Source organism: Bipolaris maydis, assembly GCF_028858645.1.
Source record: "Bipolaris maydis strain C4 unplaced genomic scaffold PSV08scaffold_11, whole genome shotgun sequence".
NCBI lineage: Eukaryota > Fungi > Ascomycota > Dothideomycetes > Pleosporales > Pleosporaceae > Bipolaris > Bipolaris maydis.
This window is the reverse complement of record NW_027093867.1, coordinates 339,879-357,048: the sequence shown is the minus strand read 5'-3', so window position 1 is coordinate 357,048 and position 17,170 is coordinate 339,879. Positions and strand designations below refer to the sequence as shown.

The 17,170-nt window shown below is 52.8% G+C and overlaps 6 protein-coding genes across 6 annotated transcripts; 2 read left to right on the top strand and 4 right to left on the bottom strand.

Annotated features, from left to right (window-relative positions):
* Positions 1-129: 129 nt before the first annotated feature.
* Positions 130-1,695, bottom strand: PSV08DRAFT_403676 (uncharacterized protein). Its single transcript, XM_014220577.2, has 2 exons — positions 1,433-1,695; positions 130-1,379 (listed from the first exon to the last, which is right to left on the bottom strand). Exons 1-2 carry the CDS (start codon positions 1,476-1,478, stop codon positions 313-315), a joined length of 1,113 nt encoding a protein of 370 aa, XP_014076052.2. The 5' UTR covers positions 1,479-1,695; the 3' UTR covers positions 130-312.
* Positions 1,696-2,451: 756 nt separating this feature from the next.
* On the bottom strand, positions 2,452-3,971 carry PSV08DRAFT_403675 (major facilitator superfamily domain-containing protein). The gene is made up of 2 exons (XM_014220576.2): positions 3,566-3,971; positions 2,452-3,516 (listed from the first exon to the last, which is right to left on the bottom strand). Exons 1-2 carry the CDS (start codon positions 3,869-3,871, stop codon positions 2,470-2,472), a joined length of 1,353 nt encoding a protein of 450 aa, XP_014076051.1. The 5' UTR covers positions 3,872-3,971; the 3' UTR covers positions 2,452-2,469.
* A 248-nt stretch (positions 3,972-4,219) lies between these two features.
* Positions 4,220-6,947, top strand: PSV08DRAFT_227517 (origin recognition complex subunit 4 C-terminus-domain-containing protein; the record flags this gene model as incomplete). The annotated part of the gene is made up of 2 exons (XM_014220575.1): positions 4,220-6,106; positions 6,164-6,947. The coding sequence occupies 2 exons, from the start codon at positions 4,220-4,222 to the stop codon at positions 6,710-6,712; spliced, it is 2,436 nt and encodes an 811-aa protein (XP_014076050.1). The 3' UTR covers positions 6,713-6,947.
* Positions 6,935-8,075, bottom strand: PSV08DRAFT_227515 (carbohydrate esterase; the record flags this gene model as incomplete). The annotated part of the gene is made up of 2 exons (XM_014220574.1): positions 6,935-7,831; positions 7,884-8,075. 2 exons carry the CDS (start codon positions 8,073-8,075, stop codon positions 6,956-6,958), a joined length of 1,068 nt encoding a protein of 355 aa, XP_014076049.1. The 3' UTR covers positions 6,935-6,955.
* A 1,583-nt stretch (positions 8,076-9,658) lies between these two features.
* PSV08DRAFT_364182 (S-adenosyl-L-methionine-dependent methyltransferase) lies at positions 9,659-11,144 on the bottom strand (the record flags this gene model as incomplete). Its single annotated transcript, XM_014220572.1, has 6 exons — positions 9,659-9,872; positions 9,924-10,063; positions 10,129-10,166; positions 10,284-10,696; positions 10,761-10,786; positions 10,878-11,144. The coding sequence occupies 6 exons, from the start codon at positions 11,142-11,144 to the stop codon at positions 9,839-9,841; spliced, it is 918 nt and encodes a 305-aa protein (XP_014076047.1). The 3' UTR covers positions 9,659-9,838.
* A 3,010-nt stretch (positions 11,145-14,154) lies between these two features.
* On the top strand, positions 14,155-17,157 carry PSV08DRAFT_227512 (uncharacterized protein; the record flags this gene model as incomplete). Its single annotated transcript, XM_014220570.2, has 4 exons — positions 14,155-14,316; positions 14,395-14,731; positions 14,781-16,205; positions 16,261-17,157. The coding sequence occupies 4 exons, from the start codon at positions 14,155-14,157 to the stop codon at positions 17,046-17,048; spliced, it is 2,712 nt and encodes a 903-aa protein (XP_014076045.1). The 3' UTR covers positions 17,049-17,157.
* Positions 17,158-17,170: the final 13 nt, after the last annotated feature.

Here is a 17,170-nt window from a genome sequence, read left to right as displayed (position 1 = left end):
TAGTTCCCTGCAATGATAGCTGTACAATGATCAGGTGACGTTATACTAAGTATTTTCCAAGGGAACAATGATCATTTTCATACCAGGTATTCAAGATAACAAATCAAAAATCACTCTTCTTCAATCCAATCACAGTGCAAGTAGCGTCTTTCAATCTCAATAAGGAGCGTGTATTTAAGTTGCCAAAAAGGTGTGATACAAGAAGAGAAATATATATGTCAAAACGTTCCCGTGTCATCTAGACACTCAATCTGTCACTCATCCGTCAGATGAATTCGATAGGCCCATGGATAATCATTCAGTCCAAGCCATTTAGTAGTCGCCCTTGGATTCGCCGTCGCCTTTTCCCTCACCCTGGCCTTGGCCAGCACCCTCGCCCTTGCCCTTACCGAAGAGACCGCTGAGCCACTCGAGAAATCCACCGGCGCCAGGCTTGCCGTCCTCACCCTCGCCTCCAGGACCGCCGGGGTAGGGAGCGTTACCGCCTGGTCCGCCTGGGCCGCTGGGGAAACCGCCAGTGGGCATGGGGAAGGAGGGAAGACCGCCGGTGGGCATGGGAAAGGGAGGACGAGCGCCAGTGGGGAGAGGGAATGGGGGAGTGCCTGCACCTGGGGCGCCTGAGGCACCGGCTCCAGGAGCACCTTCGGTAGGAGTACCATAGTCAGGGGCACCAGATTCAGGGTTGCCCTCAGTGGGAGTACCGGCACCGGGAGCACCAGCGTCAGGAGAGCCCTCAGTGGGGGCACCCTCAGTTGGAGCACCTTCAGCAGGCTCACCGCCATATGGAGAGCCACCTTCGGCAGGAGAACCCGTAGCCGGTGTGCTTGCAGCTGGAGCAGCTGGAGCACTACCATCCTTGGAAAGAAGCTGGAATTCTGGCAGAGCAGGAGTAGCGGCCTCTCCCCTCTTGTGTAGGGCTGGAGCAAGGCCATAGTTGATTGCGAGCCTCTTTACGGTTGGGGGATTGCCTCCTTGGGAGCCAGGGGAACCCCCACCGTTCTGGCCTCCATTCTGGCCTCCATTCTGGCCTCCATTCTGACCTCCAGGGAAGCCAGGGAAACCTCCGCCGTTGTGACCACCGTTGTGACCACCGCTGTGACCACCGTTGTGACCGCCGTTGTGACCACCGTTGTGACCACCGTTGTGGCCTCCGGGGAAACCAGGGAAGCCGCCGCCTGGTTGACCACCGGGTTGACCTCCAGGCTGGCCTCCTGGGAAACCACCAGGGAAACCTCCAGTGGGCATAGGGAAAGCAGGCACGCCAGTTCCAGTAGGAGCTGGAAAACCAGCGCCTGGGAAGCTGGGCATGTTCCCTGGTGCAGGAGCCTCACGAGTCTCCTTGGCACCAAACATAGCGTTCATGGCACCGCCAAAGGGCACTTAGCAATGTTAGTCAATGCTTAAGGTGAAATTGATTGAAAGGGCACTTTACGAGCAAGGGAAGATCCCGAAAGGGCAAGAATGACAGCAGACCTCATGATTGCGGTAGTCGTTTAGGCGAGCTGCGTAGAAATGTTGAAAAGTGATTGAGTGATGAAATTGACGGGTAACAGGGACAAAGTGGCACAGCCGAAGTGAATGTACGAATATCGCTAGGATATCGAGAGAATGGATAACAAAGAAGGAAGAGAGAAAGGTGTAAAGAGAACCTTCTCAAAGAGAATGTGTGTGAGTGGCAACTGTTGACTTGTTGGTGGCCTTCAAACCATGAGGCCAACTTCCAAGATATATATATTCGATAGCTATGACGTGCTCACGGAAACGATCGACATTGTATTCATCTAAAGGTCCTGGAAACAAACCGAGCCGTTCAATGCCTGTCGTCTAGCCCATGGCGTTTGTCATGAAACCTCCGCTGTCATCTGTAGGATGTTGACGAGGTCAATCTAAACACTGCGTCGGCGCGGCTCAGCAACTAGGGTATCTCATGCGGACTCGCTGGGAGCCCAGCCTTGCCAACTGATTCGGACAGAATGTATGTTTGATGCAACCGCTGATCGCACCCGGGGTTTCAGGTCGTGTGCCAATGAGACGCGGCTGTCAGTCGAAAGATGAAGCGGGATTTGGAACATCAACGGCCCTTGCGCAGCATGCATAGGGCAGTAGGGCCTTTCCCCGGCCACAGATAGATTGCCGGTTGGTGCTTAGGGTTGCTAAGAAAAGTGACATGCTTGTTTACAAGATGCGGGAAGCCCGATCGCGCATTAAGGACGTCGGTGGGCCTGTTTCATGCGTACGCGTATATTCCTTGCCAAGACCTACCTGCAACGAAGCTCATTGGCGCAACCACCTAACCACCATGTACCTTCTGTGACAAACGCCATCTTGGATTCTGCATCGAACGATTCTCTCGTCTTCTACTCTACATCCTCGCGCAATTCTTAATGAGTGTGATACAACATTGCCAATCGCACACGAGCCTCGGCACCATAATGCACAATGCGCAATGTTGAACAACATACAATTATTTCAAATCCATCCAATTCGCCTGGCCGCATACCCCCATCCGCTCAAGAGTGCTGTCACGCCGGTAAAAGCAATCAATGCGCCATAACCGCTGCCATAAGCAAAGCCTGCACTCCAATTGCCAGCATGCATCAACGCTTCCGATAGCGGACCACTGCATAGGTTGCCAACGCCTTTGCCAGCGGAGAGACAGGCCCATACGAAGCCCGAGTCTGCACCCCTTCTTTTCTTTTGTGTGTCGGCAACAATGGCACTCCAGGCACTCGACTGGCATCCAGCAAACGCCCCATAGATGACGCAAAAGATGTACAGGGGTGCTAATGATGTGGAGAAACCCCAGATTAAGAAACTGCCGACAGCTGAGCCGAGTGCAGAGACCAGCAGACAATTGGTCACGTGGTACTTGTCAGTGGCCAAGCCCATGCAGAGAGACCCAACAAATGCTGCTGCGTTGACAAGTATGATGGTGACAGTGCCTTGGACAGTACTTGCGCCAATGGAGCGAGCAAAAGTGGGGAGGTATATTCCAGGAAGGAAGAAACCAAGGCTTTGGATGACATTGCCAGACTGTAGGATGAGATAGTTTGAGCAAGTCCAGAAAGACAAGTCGAAGCTTCTGGACTGCGAAGTCTGGGATAGAGGGAGACGCGGCTTGAAGAAGAGGATGATTGGGAAATTCAAGGCTACAAAACTGAGGGCACAGACCCTGAGCGTTGTTCGGAAGCCATAGGACTGCAATAGCCATTCCAAGATCAGGGGAAGAATGGCACCGCTCAATCCGAGACCAGCCATAGTTGCCCCGTAGGCGAACCCTCGACGACGAACCCACCACTCTTCAATGTTGAAGAGAATGGGAGTCCATGCTAAACCACCACCCAGTGCGTACAGGATTCCCTGAGTGACAATGAGATGGGTGACAGTCGTCGACAGGGACCCAAGACCAAGTGCAAGACAGACGACCACTAGACCGGCCGGGGTGGCATACCGGCGGAATCTGGGGAAGTACTTGAGCACAGCGAACCACAACGTGATGTCCATGTACATGATGCCCTGAGATATAATTTAGACCTGAATCTATCTGGGGGGTTGTGAGAAATACCATTGCGCAGGCGCCCACGACTGCAATGTTTCTTTGCCCAGCAAACTCATCACTGGCTGCATAGTATTCTTGGAACACACCATAGCAAGAGGGAAACCCCCAGATCATTGCCTCGAGCATGAAACAGCCGAACAGGCAGAGCCAGGCATCCTTGCCTCCATCGGTAGGTGGCAGAGAAAATGCTGCCTCGTTGTGGGGAGCGTCGTTATCATTCTGCTGAAATAGTTCAATGTCGTCCAGTGTTGGTTGAGCGACATTATGTGGGGATAATGTTAGGTCGGACTGGGCACTCTGGGTTGAAGCCATTGTGTATATGATTGTGGGAGGAGAGGGATAGGGGTCATGGCTATTTAATATCTAGGGACTTTTCGCAAGCTATGGTGAAGCTAATCGTTACGATAGCAGTAGTGGGGAAGTCAACTGTAGGGCGTGCTGCATGCACTTGTACAGGCGGAGGTGGGGTCTTGGCACAATGCAGGGGTGGCAGCGCGACGACGCGCCTTTGGAGAGGGACGCGCCTGGACCAGCAACAACTATGGCATCTGGTTGCTAGGCGGATCCCCTTCATTCACCGCAACTGCTATGGCGCACACTTTGTAACGAATATCCCATCGACACGCCTTTCACGCATTCCAAGAACTACAGTTTACCGCCATGGACGATTCTCCACGATCAGCGAAACGGAGAAAACTCGATGCCTCCAAGCCCACCGAGTCGGCCGCATTGAGGAAGCCATCGACAAGGAAACCCACTGGCAAGCTGGCCAAGCCATCTATCAGCAATCTAGAAGATAACAAAACACCAAAACCCGTCAAGAAACCTGTCAGGGTAGCCAAGGGGAGGGCGTTAAAGAGCGCAACAAATGGCACAGCTGCGAAGCCGGCGACAGCGAAAAATGTGGACGTTTACGACGATTTTGAAGGCGCATTCGACATAGAAGTACCGTCCAAAGCGAACCGTCAACCACCACAGGAAGCGCCACAGGTAGACGTGGCAAGCGCTGCGCATGTTGCAGACGAACCACAGCCAGCCGCTGCACCCAAACGTAGGAGGGGGCGACCTACCAACGCAGAGGTGGCAGCCCGGAAAGCTGCGAATGGAGATGCAATCAATGTTATTCCTTTGGCAACACGCCCAGTGGCTGCAAAACCTAGCGCAAAGACTGCGCGGAAGCCAGCAGCCCCTCGAGCAAAAGCCCCCAGAAAGAAGAAAGAACCAAGTCCAATTCCTGAAGAAGAAGAAGAAGAGGGTGAAGAGGACGAGCTGCAGGATTTCAGCAAGGCTACCGCGCCTCCGAAGCCGCCTGCTGCTCGAAAGGCGGCAACGAGTATACGAAAGAGGGTGGTACCAAAAACGTCTGGCGCAGATGGAATCACTGCTCCAGCAACAGCCCCTAGGCGGCACAAACCTACAACCAAGGAGACCAGTACAGCAGCGAGCGAGGACGACCTTGCAGACGCCTCCCCGACAAGAAACAAACGACTACCCGCGAGCACAACACGGCGCCTGAGCCACACCGATCACATCACAAACATTGGCGAAGAGCGATGGTCAGATGTTGAAGGGCAAGCCAATACACACAATGATGACGACGATTTGGACGTGGATGGCAACAGTGCTTTGGGTAGTGTTTTGGACCCTACCGAACCCAGTCCGTTCAATAAGCCAACTTCGGCGCAAAAGAAAAGTTCTGCTCTGCCTCTCATATACAGTAACCTCGCGCCAGGTCACGAATTGGATTTGATCAAGACGATTGTTATGGAGCGAATCACAGGAAAGCGCCCCTCGTCTCTAGTTGGCTTGGACGAAGAATACAAATCGGTACACCAAGTTGTCGAACACACAATCACTGCTGGCGAGGGCAACTCTATGCTTATCATCGGCGCTCGGGGTAGTGGGAAGACAGCACTCGTAAACAAGGTTCTCTCCGAAGTTTCCAAAGACAATGGTGGACATTACCATGTTGTTCGACTAAACGGATTTGTGCACACTGATGACAAGATTGCGCTACGAGAAATCTGGCGCCAGCTGGGCAAAGAGATGGACATCGAAGAAGATGGCAGTGGGCCTGGTAAGAACTACGCCGACACGCTAGCCACTCTGCTCGCTCTGCTTTCACATCCGTCGGAACAGACGGGTGAAGATACAGATCAAGTAGCCAAAGCAGTCATCTTCATCATGGACGAGTTTGACCTCTTTGCCCATCACCCTCGTCAGACATTGCTGTACAATCTCTTTGATATTGCACAATCGCGAAAAGCTCCCATCGCCGTTTTGGGGCTGACAACGCGCATCGATGTAACTAATACACTGGAGAAGCGCGTCAAGAGTCGATTCAGCCATCGATACGTGCATCTCAAGCTAGCGACATCTTTTACTGCTTTCCAGACCATGTGCAAAGCTTGTCTAACATTGGAGCCCGAACAATTGAGCGTCAAGGAGCGAGGAATTCTGGGAGGTGGAGCCAAGAGCACACCGAGTAAAGGACAAAAAGGCGATGCAAAGCAAGACATGGTTAGCGAATGGAATGCTAACATCTCCGTAAGTCCTTCCTTTTGCAACCATTTCTATGTCACATGATTGATACCAACCTCACAGAAACTCTTCGCAACCCCCTCCTTCCTCACCCAGCACCTGGCACCCAGCTTCTACCTCACAAAATCCGTACCCCAAGTCCTAACCTCCTTCCTCCTCCCCACTGCAACACTCAGCCCCGACACGCCCTTCCAGCCCGGCTATCTACTCAGCGCCCCAGACTCAAAGCTATGTCTCGTGCCCTCGCTATCAACGCTCGCACTCTCTCTGCTTATCGCTGCAGCCCGACTAGACATTATTCACGACTCGGACACGTGCAATTTCAACATGGCGTACGATGAATATGTTAGCCTAGCTTCGCGAGCGCGTATTCAATCGGCGGCTGGGGGACTTAGTAGCAGTAGTGGTGCAAGCAAGGTATGGTGTAAAGATGTAGCAAGGCGCGAATGGGAGGGCCTTGTGGAGCTGGGCTTGTGCATGCCGGTTGTTCAGGGCCAGGTGGGGTCGTTTGGTATGGTGAGGTGCGATGTTGCGCTTGAGGAGGTGGGTGAGGTGCTCAAGGGTATTAGGGGCGGGGACAAGGGGTTGGAGAGGTGGTGTCGCAGTATTTGAGCGTGGGTGTTGTATTGGTATAGATGAGGTTGACGATTCAGCTTCTGCCGTTGAGCGGGTTGGTTGTTTCTATTTCCTGTTCTTTTTACGCAGATTGCATCGTTTTTGGCGTACAGCATACATCGTTTGGCAATAACCTTAGCATTAGCCTTCGCTTCGTTGGATGGCGTTGTAGACATATGCATATATTCATTCTTCTACATAAATTAATCCCAGCTTACCAGCTATCCAACTCAACACTCATCATTCTCCCCAGTAAGTAGCATACTTGCTCTCGCCGCCGAGTACATTAACGAATTCTCTGGCTATGACACGGCTGGTCTGCTCACTTGGATGCAGCGGGTCATACCACATGAAGCTGTCGAGACTGCTGGCTGTGGTGCAGTTGCCTCCCTGGTCGTTGCACAGATGCGCCACACCCTCTACATTGGGCGGGGCAGTGCCGTTGAGGTACTTGCTTGGGTGATAGTAGATTTCCTGCATCAGGGCATTGACGTTAAAATTCACTACTGTGGCGCCGTCCCACAACTCCGTGTAATCGAACTGGTAGGGGGTACGGTACTTGAACAGTCCGTTCAACGCGGCAACCGTGTTTTTCATGCGGCCGTGGAGCGCAGTCAGATTCTTTCCGGGTGCATTGTTGAAGAACTGCGTCGATTGCAAGCCACCTTTTTCGGGAAGTTGGTATTGTGGGAGCAATTCAAGAGGCGCCAGGTTCAAGAGAACAACGTAGCGGGCGCCGTTATTGTAAAGGCGGGTAATCTGATCGTAAACGCAGTCCACGTAGTCAATGACAGTCTTGCCGGGCAGCTGTTTATCGGTCAAAAAGGCGCCATTACCGAGGTCATTGGTCCCAATCCAGATGGCATAGGCAGTGTCCGAGGCTTTGCCAGTGAAGAATTTGGTGCCGTTGGGATTCACGTATTTGGAGTCGGCGATGAAAGCGGGCACCTCATAGCCAGCAACATCAGGGAAAGGCGCGTTGATGGCGGCGAGGGGCCTTGGAGATACTTGGTTGGAGCATACAGCCCCCGAGACAGCATAGTTGTAGAGCTTCACGCCAGAGTAGTCACTGGCCAATCGAGCCCAGGACCGTCCTCCAGATGCTGTCTTCAAGCCCTGCATTGTATGTTTAGGATGGAAGACAATGTCTGTAGGCGGGCCAACATACCACTGGCTGCTGCCAACCCACTGGCGGAGCGGAGCCATTGTTATTGATGAAGTAGCCTAAGCGATTTTCATCTGTATAACTGTCGCCAAAGGTAACCAGCGTGGTGAACCTTGGATTGGCGGGTGCGGGTTTAGTTTTGCTGGCAACAGCCAAGTTTACAAAGAGAGCGCGAACGAGCCACTCAGTTAGCATGATGACGGAAGATTTGTCGAGTTGATAACGGCCCCACGGGCATGTTGACGGGTACTTATACCGTCAGGCATCCGGAGACGGCATCGTCCATGTGCATGTGCGGAGCACTGAGGAATTTTCCCTGTCGATACACGGGCTTCATCGACAACATTGGAGAAGCAAGATGGAGTGCGGGGGATTGAATCTGTGGATACCAGATTCGGCAGAAGGAAGAAGGCGGGTCGAGGGCGCTATACGCTTTGTAGAGATAGTTAAGGTGGCAGCCGGCTAAATAGTGTGCTCTCCGTGGGCTTGTTGATCAAACAATGGCGGTGGCCCGAGGAATTGAGGCTGGCGCTCGGAAGAATTCAAGGCGAGTGTGTATTGCCGGCGTGAGATGGAGGCGGTGCGTCTTTGGTGTCCAGGTCGTGTGGGTAGTTAGCATGACGTCGTCAACGGCATTGGCGACGATAGAGCACGGCTCTAACAGACATAACCATAACAGTCCTAGATGACGCTTGGAGCGAGGCCTGTCGTCAAGCTACCGCCAGCCGAGGATGAGGGCGTCGAGTGCTGCGGGGCTGTGCATGGCAGTATGCAACAGGTGTACAGACAGAGTACATGTATGTGTAAGTATGTACATGACAACCCCGCGCAAAATGTACATATACATACGTACATACATGGACCATCTCTGCCGAGAATAGATGGCGCCTGGCCGGTCATGGCGGGCCGAATCCATGGCACGGCAACCGTCTTGGTTTTGTTCGACGAGGGTTCGTCTATCGCACCCGCTTCCCCGATGCAGTGCATGTGCGCACGGCCATGGAGAGAGTTCAACGTCGATAGGCGATGGGGGTGTAATGGACGATAGGCGCCACACTGCTTGCTTCCAAGGCGCGAGCACGTCGTCGGCACCAAAGGGCCACGCGTGTAACAAGGCCATCAGGGCCAGCGCCGCCTCCAAGTGAGAAACCAATGTATCTGTATATAAAACTCAGCGGCAGCCATGGCACCCGGGCGGGTGAGAGCGAGAGCGAGAGCGTGAAGGATCAACCAGGAGAGGGCCCCATCGGACGGTTTTTCGCTACCAAGCTGTCGGGGCCAGAGGCTTGTGAAATGCCAGCAATGCCAATCAGCCCCCGGACCCCAAAGATGAACAGAGGCGTGGCCGATTGCGCCCATGCTTTCAAGGGGAAGACGCGTCTTGCTTGCTTGCTTGACGTAGGTGGTGGTCGTAGGGCTAGTCGTGGCAGCCGTGGGAGGAGGAGAGTTACTAGTGCTGTTGCCTCTACTGCTCACCCTTCCTTCCTCGTCCTCAACTCACCATATCCCTCCTCTCCTCTCCTCTCCTCTCCTCCTCTCGCCCCTTTGTCTTTCGCCTTTCCTCGCCGTTTTCCTTGTGCGTCTTTGCTGCAACCCGAGACCACCCATCAGCCCATCATCTGTCCACAACGCCGCTATCATGGCCCCGTTGCTTGCCAGCAGCAGGCTCGCCTCTCATGTATCGATGCTTCATAAAACAGCACGCGTTGCTCCAACCCTTGCCGGCTCGTTTCACGCTTACATGTAGACGGGCACAATGACTTGTCACGTACAAACTACAACGAGCAAACAACCCAACCCAGTTTGACGACAGCTACAATGAATGCTACAACCCTGCACGTCATCCGGTCGCGACCACAAGATTCCGTCTCCACACAAGACTCAGGTTCCAACATCACTACTGACACGAGACGCATCTTGCAACAGACCAGTCCGCTACTCGAGAATCCTACATACCATTAACCAGTACTCTTCCGTCCTCGTCCGACAAATCTAGCATACAGTCAGCTGCTTTGTGCCTCTCACTCTTACGCCACGACGCACATTTCCATGTATAGTTTCAACTCGGCATCTTCGAGCTCTTCGCGAACCTCTTCCATGAGATGGTCAAACTGTGCCGCCGTCCAGCCAAGCTCTGCAGTGAACGGCCAGAGCCCAATTGACTCGAGGAGATCGCCAATTACCTGCTCCCAGACGGGCATGGTCAATACCTTGGACCTCCTTGCTGTTATCAAGAGCCATGACCTACATCGATTGCCTCTTCTCCCATATTGGCCTTGGCTGGGTCTGCTCAAAATGTCAACATCTCCTCATGCTGGTACAACTCTGCTTTTGCACCATGACAGGCTCGCCCATGTCGGTGGCATCCACGATACTGCGGCAGATTAAGAGAGATGATCCTACCTGCCGGCCAGCCACCGATGTGGAGCTGCAAGATATCGACTGCTACATCGCGATACCTGCTCTCAACAAGCAGCTGAGATAATCGACGACCTACCCTTGGATCTCTATCCATCCTTGTCATCGCAGCCTGGTACGACTGCCACCACCTTCTGACTGCAGAATCATCTGTGAGACGTCCATTATGAGACTGGATGATGGGGAGGTACTCCATGACTTGAACCCATCCTCCTGGTCGTAGCAGGAGCTTCATGTCTCTGATGTACCTAGGCCATCTCCCCGTTTTTATTCCAGGAGATACAAATCGCGAGTGGATCAAGTCATATTGATTTGCTTTGAAAATGTCGGGATCGCGGAGTGGATCGTTAAGATTGTAACCGATCAATTCTAAATTCTCGGGTTGGTCTGAAACCGGCCTGGAGAAAGGAAAATTAGCTTAGACTCGTCCTGGCCAACCTCCCCTACGTCCGATTCACTCACATGGGAAATATATCAATAGCGGTAACCTGTGGTAGTCAATACCTGTCGGCCAGGTGAATGGGCATTACTAGAATCAACCCATCTTTGCCAACACAGTCAGTATATTGGAGCACACACCTCGCAGTCCTCAAATTCATCCGCAAACTGGACGGCCCAGTCACCTCCCCCATAACCGCATTCCAGTATCGACTGAGGTTCTGTTACAGGTATCCGGTCGGAAAACAACCTGTTCCCCAAGAGTCTGGTTATGAGGTCATGTTGAGCAGTCAGTCTGCTCTCCTCGCGGTCATCGATGGCCACCGGAGCGAAATAGATTTTCTCGTCTAGCGATATCTTCTGGAAAATCCGGTCGTGGACGCTTACTCTTTCCGTATCGTCACTCATTGGTATGATCGTTGGACGAAATTTATGGCTCGAACAGCTCGCGTGCTCCGAAGTCGACTGCAGTACACTCTACTGAGGTGACAAGGCAATGCTGAACAAGATGCAAGTAAGCGACAGAAGGAACCTAATGCTTGTGTCGATGATGAACCGACCAGATGGACACTCCACCTCTGTGATCTGCACAATGCTGTGAGCTGGCAACAGACTCGGCACAGGCGCAAAATTACCCGCTATCGTGGCGACTGCCAACGTCACTAGGGGGATGCTGACCAGGTGGCCATAAGCCGTAGGTTACGGACACGGGAACCTGAGCACCCCCCGACATCGAGGACCTAGGCGCTGTACCTACTCCCAAGAAGCTAGTTCATCATCGTACAGGACAAGGATCGCCAAGCTCTGGCGAAGTACAGACCTCTCAAAGACCGCCAGAGTAGCAGCATTAACGGCTAGCATGGAATGAGAACGAGGACTCGGCCCACAGGCTCATCCCCTATTCTGCCACACGTAATTCCCTACAATATGCCGACAATGGAATGATGAAAAATGAGGCTGAGTCCTGCAAGAGCATAGGCTGCACTTTCAAGGAATCGACCTGAGTTCGACCTAATCAACAGTTGCATGATGACATTACACCATCGTTGGGAGCCATCCCTGTCTTCGGCAAGCTGCATTGCCGGACAGACGGGTGTTTGGCGCTCGTGTGCAGAAACGGCCTGGGAAGGTGGCAGAGCCGCTACGGCCTTCAGAGATCACCCTGCTTGCGAGGCTCTGTAACGTCAGATCATCATGGCATCGGCTCATGACAAGGCTGGAGGCCGGTAGCCATCACACCTCCTTCTCTCCATTCTTTGTATGAAAACAAAGAGAACCCCCACGCTAACGCATGTTCTTTGGTCAATGACTAGCACGTGGTGCATGCATCAGGCGGGCGGATAGCCCCGCCCGCTGACAGTCTTGTCGACAATGACACCGTTGACATGGCCTCGGGACAGGCCTCCCAAGCCAACATCGTCACATTACCATGCCACTAAGAATCCAACGGCAATTACTTACAACAGTCTTTCAGTCAGCACAATTCTCATTTGAATGTTTTGTCCAGGGTGGCACGCACGATACTGCGCAAATCCCTTCCTGTATCAATTCCGGACATGCACTCAGCTGACCTTTGGAGGGACAGCCCTTTTTAGCCTGATGACAGGCTTATGCACATACCACTGGAAAGTTTATGGCGCATTCCCTCCGGACCCTGTAAGGCAGAGCTGGCAGTTCTAAATGGCTGGCTAGTCACGGAGCTTTCCTTATGCGCATGAAGCGAACCGACTGCATCTGATGACATTGGGCAATGGGAAATATTGTTCACATATAAGTCCTCTGTCCCGCTAAAGGGGCACGCTATAGTACAGAGCACGAGACATTTTTCTGGGGATACGATATGTGTGCAGCAGACACCAAACGAATAGAAAGGGATACGAATACGGTTACAGATCAAAAGACGGTAACAAGAGAGGCTTTCAACGACTCACCGGACTTGCGAACCAGCCGTGTTGTCCGTGCTCAATTCTGGTTCCACTCCAGCCACGCGGAAGCCCTCCTAGGCCACCTATGTACATTGAACAGGTCCTTGCGCTCTGCGTCCTGCATCTGCCGTGCACACAGCCCTATCGTGAATGTGCTCTATGGGCGATTCTCGGACCGAGACGATGATAAGCGCGCTCTCGACTCCTCCTCACAAGCTTCACTGGCGTTGCAGGTACATGGATACCATCCACGGCACCTTGTCCTGTTTTCGCTAGAGTGTGTGTACATTGAAAACACTCAATGCTTAAGAGGAGGCTTCTGAAAGGGAGGCCAGGTTCCACCGAGTTGGGCGATGGATGCCACAGGATGGCCGGGCTATATTGGCGATAGAATAAAAATTTGCGGTCCAGGAGTGAGAGGCGGTGTCGGTAAGAGCATGTACAGCTCGGTATCTTGTTCGGCACTACTTGGATGTGAAGCAGACTAAAGGATTTCTGCTCGAGCATCACTTCATGCACTTAGCTGCTCAGAGTTGATGCTGCTTCACAATTGATTAGCGTTTGTGTCCCCCAAGTCTTGATGGATGGATAAAGCAGCTGTACAATGTGACTCTCGTCCAGAATGGGGATTGGCGCTAAGCAGACGACGCTTTCTACCTGCCCAACAAATTCCAGGGGAGGCATGAGTATATATGTTACAGCCTTTGCGATGCTGTACACCCACAGATAGACTTTTCCTGTGCGTGGAAACTTCTCAACAACATCCCGACCGTACCAGTGGCATTGGGCTTCGGCAATCTTTTGCGTTCGACTTTGAAGGAGATATATCTGGGCACGGGTACGATAAAGGGTTCGGACTTGCTACGTTGGAAATACACAGATACAGCTTCTGCGTATTGCGATCGGCCATATCACATTTCTATTCTACTTTTCCAACGGCATTTGACGTGACCAGATAGTATGTAATCAACTCACGCGTCGTCACGTGCCGTTCTGGCCAGGGGCTCCGAGATCCGGGGCTATGCATGGCTGAGAGGAACCATGTATGGAGACCCCAGACAAGATGGAACGTGGCTTTGGCGACTGTCATATGATACCCCGGAGTCCATCAGCAGCAGCACAACATCAGACAGTGCAGCGCAAGGACATGTGAAAGTGCGAGGGCGCACGGTTCGCAATTCTCCACACATGACCAACTGCCGTCGGGACCGAGGTAACTCGTCATCGCAAGCAGCTCGGCTGCTTTCATGAGACATGGCCGTAAGAACGACTTCACATTGACTGCCACCATAACTTCTGACATCCTTTCCTCTCATCTTCCGCTTTCCCATTTTCCCATTTGATATCCCGGGATCTTTGCTGATTCCCGCTTGACTTGTGCCACCTTCCTTCCTTGCTTGCTGTATCTATCTGAGCTTTGCACAGTCGCGACACAGCTTCAGACGCGAGCAAAAAGCCATCTCTTTCACAAGACCCCCATATACACACAAACCATGACTGCACAAGAGCTGCGATACGACGGCCAGACGGTCGTTGTAACAGGTGCTGGCGGTGGATTGGGTCGCGAGTATGCCATCTTCTATGGCAGCCGCGGCGCCAATGTCGTGGTCAACGACCTCGGCAGCAGCTTCAAGGGCGAGGGCCAGGGCTCAGCGGTATGTTTTTTCTTTCACCAGAAATAGCTCCAAGTATATGAAGGTGTAATGTATATGTGGCTGACGCGAACACAATAGGCCGCCGACAAGGTCGTCGAGCAAATCCGTAGCGCAGGCGGCAAAGCTGTTGCCAACTACGACTCAGTAGAGAACGGAGAGGCGATTATCAAGACGGCCATTGATGCCTTTGGTCGTATCGACATCCTCATCAACAATGCCGGCATTCTTCGCGATATCAGCTTCAAGAACATGAAGCAGGCCGACTGGGATCTCATCTACAAAGTCCACGTTTATGGAGCATACAAGTGCGCACGTGCCGCATGGCCCTACTTCAGAAAACAGAAGTACGGACGACTGATCAGCACTGCATCGGCTGCTGGTTTGTTCGGATCCTTTGGACAAACAAACTACTCTGGTAAGCTGGAATCCAAGCCAAGACCAATATCAAGTGCTAACTCGCGCAGCTGCTAAACTCGCCCTTGTTGGTTTCACCGAGACGCTCGCAAAAGAGGGTCTGAAGTACAACATTCTCTGCAATGTCGTCGCCCCGATTGCCGCCAGCCGAATGACCGAGACTGTCATGCCTCCAGATGTTCTCGAGAAGATGAAGCCCGAGTGGGTTGTCCCCATTGTCGCAGTCCTTACACACAAGTCGTCCACCGAGACAGGTTCCATCTTTGAGGCTGGAGCTGGACACGTTGCTAAGCTTCGTTGGGAGCGGGCAACCGGCGCTCTGCTCAAGGCTGACGAAACGCTCACCCCCGAGGCTCTCGCTACCAAGTGGAAGGACGTTGTCGATTTTTCCAAGCCTGAGCACCCTCAAGGTCCTGCAGATGCTCTTGAGCTGCTCGAGAAGGCCAATCAACTTCCTCCCAACCCCAAGGGTGAGCCGCTTGACTTCAAGGGCAAGGTCGCTTTGGTCACTGGTGGAGGTGCTGGTCTCGGCCGCATCTACTGCCTCCAACTTGCCAAGCGCGGCGCGAAGGTTGTGGTCAATGATCTTGTTAACCCCGACACCACTGTTCAGGAGATCCAGAAGCTTGGTGGAGAGGCTGTCGGCAACAAGGCCGATGTCCAGGACGGCGAGGCTGTCATCAAGACTGCTATTGAGAAGTACGGTCGTATTGACATTCTCATCAACAATGCAGGTATCCTTCGGGACAAGGCTTTCGCAAACATGACCGACGAGCAGTGGGACATCATTCACAAGGTGCATCTGTTCGGCACCTATGCATGCACCAAGGCTGCCTGGCCTTACATGCTCAAGCAAAAGTACGGCCGCATCCTCAACACTACCTCCACTAGTGGTATTTACGGCAACTTTGGCCAGGCAAACTACGCCTCGGCCAAGTGCGGTATCCTTGGTTTCTCCAAGTCTCTCGCTCTAGAGGGCAAGAAGAACAACATCTTTGTCAACACCGTTGCCCCCAACGCGGGAACCCAGATGACCCGAACCATTATGCCAGAGGAAGTTGTCCAGGCCCTTAAGCCTGATTACAACGCTCCTCTGGTCGTTCTACTCGTCTCTGACAAGGCTCCTGAGCCAACCGGTGGCTTGTACGAGATGGGCTCTGGTTGGTTCGCTGCTACCAGATGGCAACGCAGCGGTGGCCATGGCTTCCCAGTCGATGTTAAGCTCACTCCCGAGGCTGTCCTCGCTCAATGGTCGCGCATCACCAACTTTGACGATGGCCGTGCTGACCACCCCTTCGACAACGCTAGTGGACTCAAGTCCATTATGGCAAACATTGAGAACACCTCCAAGGGCAAGAAGGAGAAGAAGTCTACCAAGAGCAACGAGGAGATCCTTGAGGCTCAGAAGAAGGCTTTGGCCGCCAAGTCTCAGGGTACCCCTTTCAACTACACTGAACGTGATGTGATTCTTTACAGTAAGTTTCTTGCGTTTGAATGCTATCAACTACAAAATCTAACCAGTGACGACAGACCTTGGCGTTGGTGCCAAGCGCACCGATCTTCCATTCGTGTATGAGGGCGACGAGAACTTCCAGGTCATCCCCACATTTGGTGTCGTTCCTCCATTCAACGCAGAAGCTCCCTTCACGTTCGATGAGATCGTTCCCAACTTCGATCCCCGCATGCTTCTCCACGGCGAGCAGTACCTCGAGATCCGCAAGTTCCCCATTCCCACAGAAGCCAACCTCGTTGCCATTCCCAAGCTAGTTGAGGTTGTTGATAAGGGTGCTGCTGGACTGGTTGTATATGGCAGCGTGACCAAGGACGCAAAGACTGGAGAGGAGATTTTCTACAACGAGAGCACTGTCTTCATCCGTGGTTCCGGTAACTTCGGTGGCCCCAAGAAGGGCACTGATCGTGGCGCCGCAACCAAGGTTCACCAGCCTCCCAAGCGTGCCCCTGATACCGTTGTTGAAGAGCGCACGACCGAGGAACAGGCTGCTATCTACCGTCTCTCTGGCGACTTGAACCCTCTCCACATTGACCCTGTGTTCAGCAAAGCGGGCGGTTTCCCCACACCTATTCTGCACGGCCTGTGCAGCTTTGGTGTCTCTGGTAAGCACATTCTGCAAACGTACGGACCTTTCAAGAACATCAAGGTCCGCTTTGCCGGTGTTGTGTTGCCTGGCCAGACCCTCATTACCGAGATGTGGAAGGTTGGCAACACCGTTTTGTTCCAGACCAAGGTCAAGGAGACTGGCAAGTTGGCCATTAGCGGTGCTGGTGCCGAGCTGATGGGTGGCGCGAGCAAGCTGTAAAAAAAAGAACGGCAAGTTGACGAATAGTCTAATTTTGTTCAAAATAGCCCATGTTTGAATATGTAGTTTTATAGCATTGAACGTTTTCAATCCAGTTTGTTGTTACTTCACTTTTGTTTTGA

Bases quoted from the DNA above. Each gene is read 5' to 3' on its own strand.
- PSV08DRAFT_403676 (XM_014220577.2), bottom strand. From the start codon at position 1,478: ATGAGGTCTGCTGTCATTCTTGCCCTTTCGGGATCTTCCCTTGCTC. The intron at 1,380-1,432 runs GTAAAGTGCCCT...AACATTGCTAAG, and splicing joins TTCGGGATCTTCCCTTGCTC to TGCCCTTTGGCGGTGCCATG.
- PSV08DRAFT_403675 (XM_014220576.2), bottom strand. From the start codon at position 3,871: ATGGCTTCAACCCAGAGTGCCCAGTCCGACCTAACATTATCCCCACAT. The intron at 3,517-3,565 runs GTATTTCTCACA...ATTATATCTCAG, and splicing joins TCGTGGGCGCCTGCGCAATG to GGCATCATGTACATGGACAT.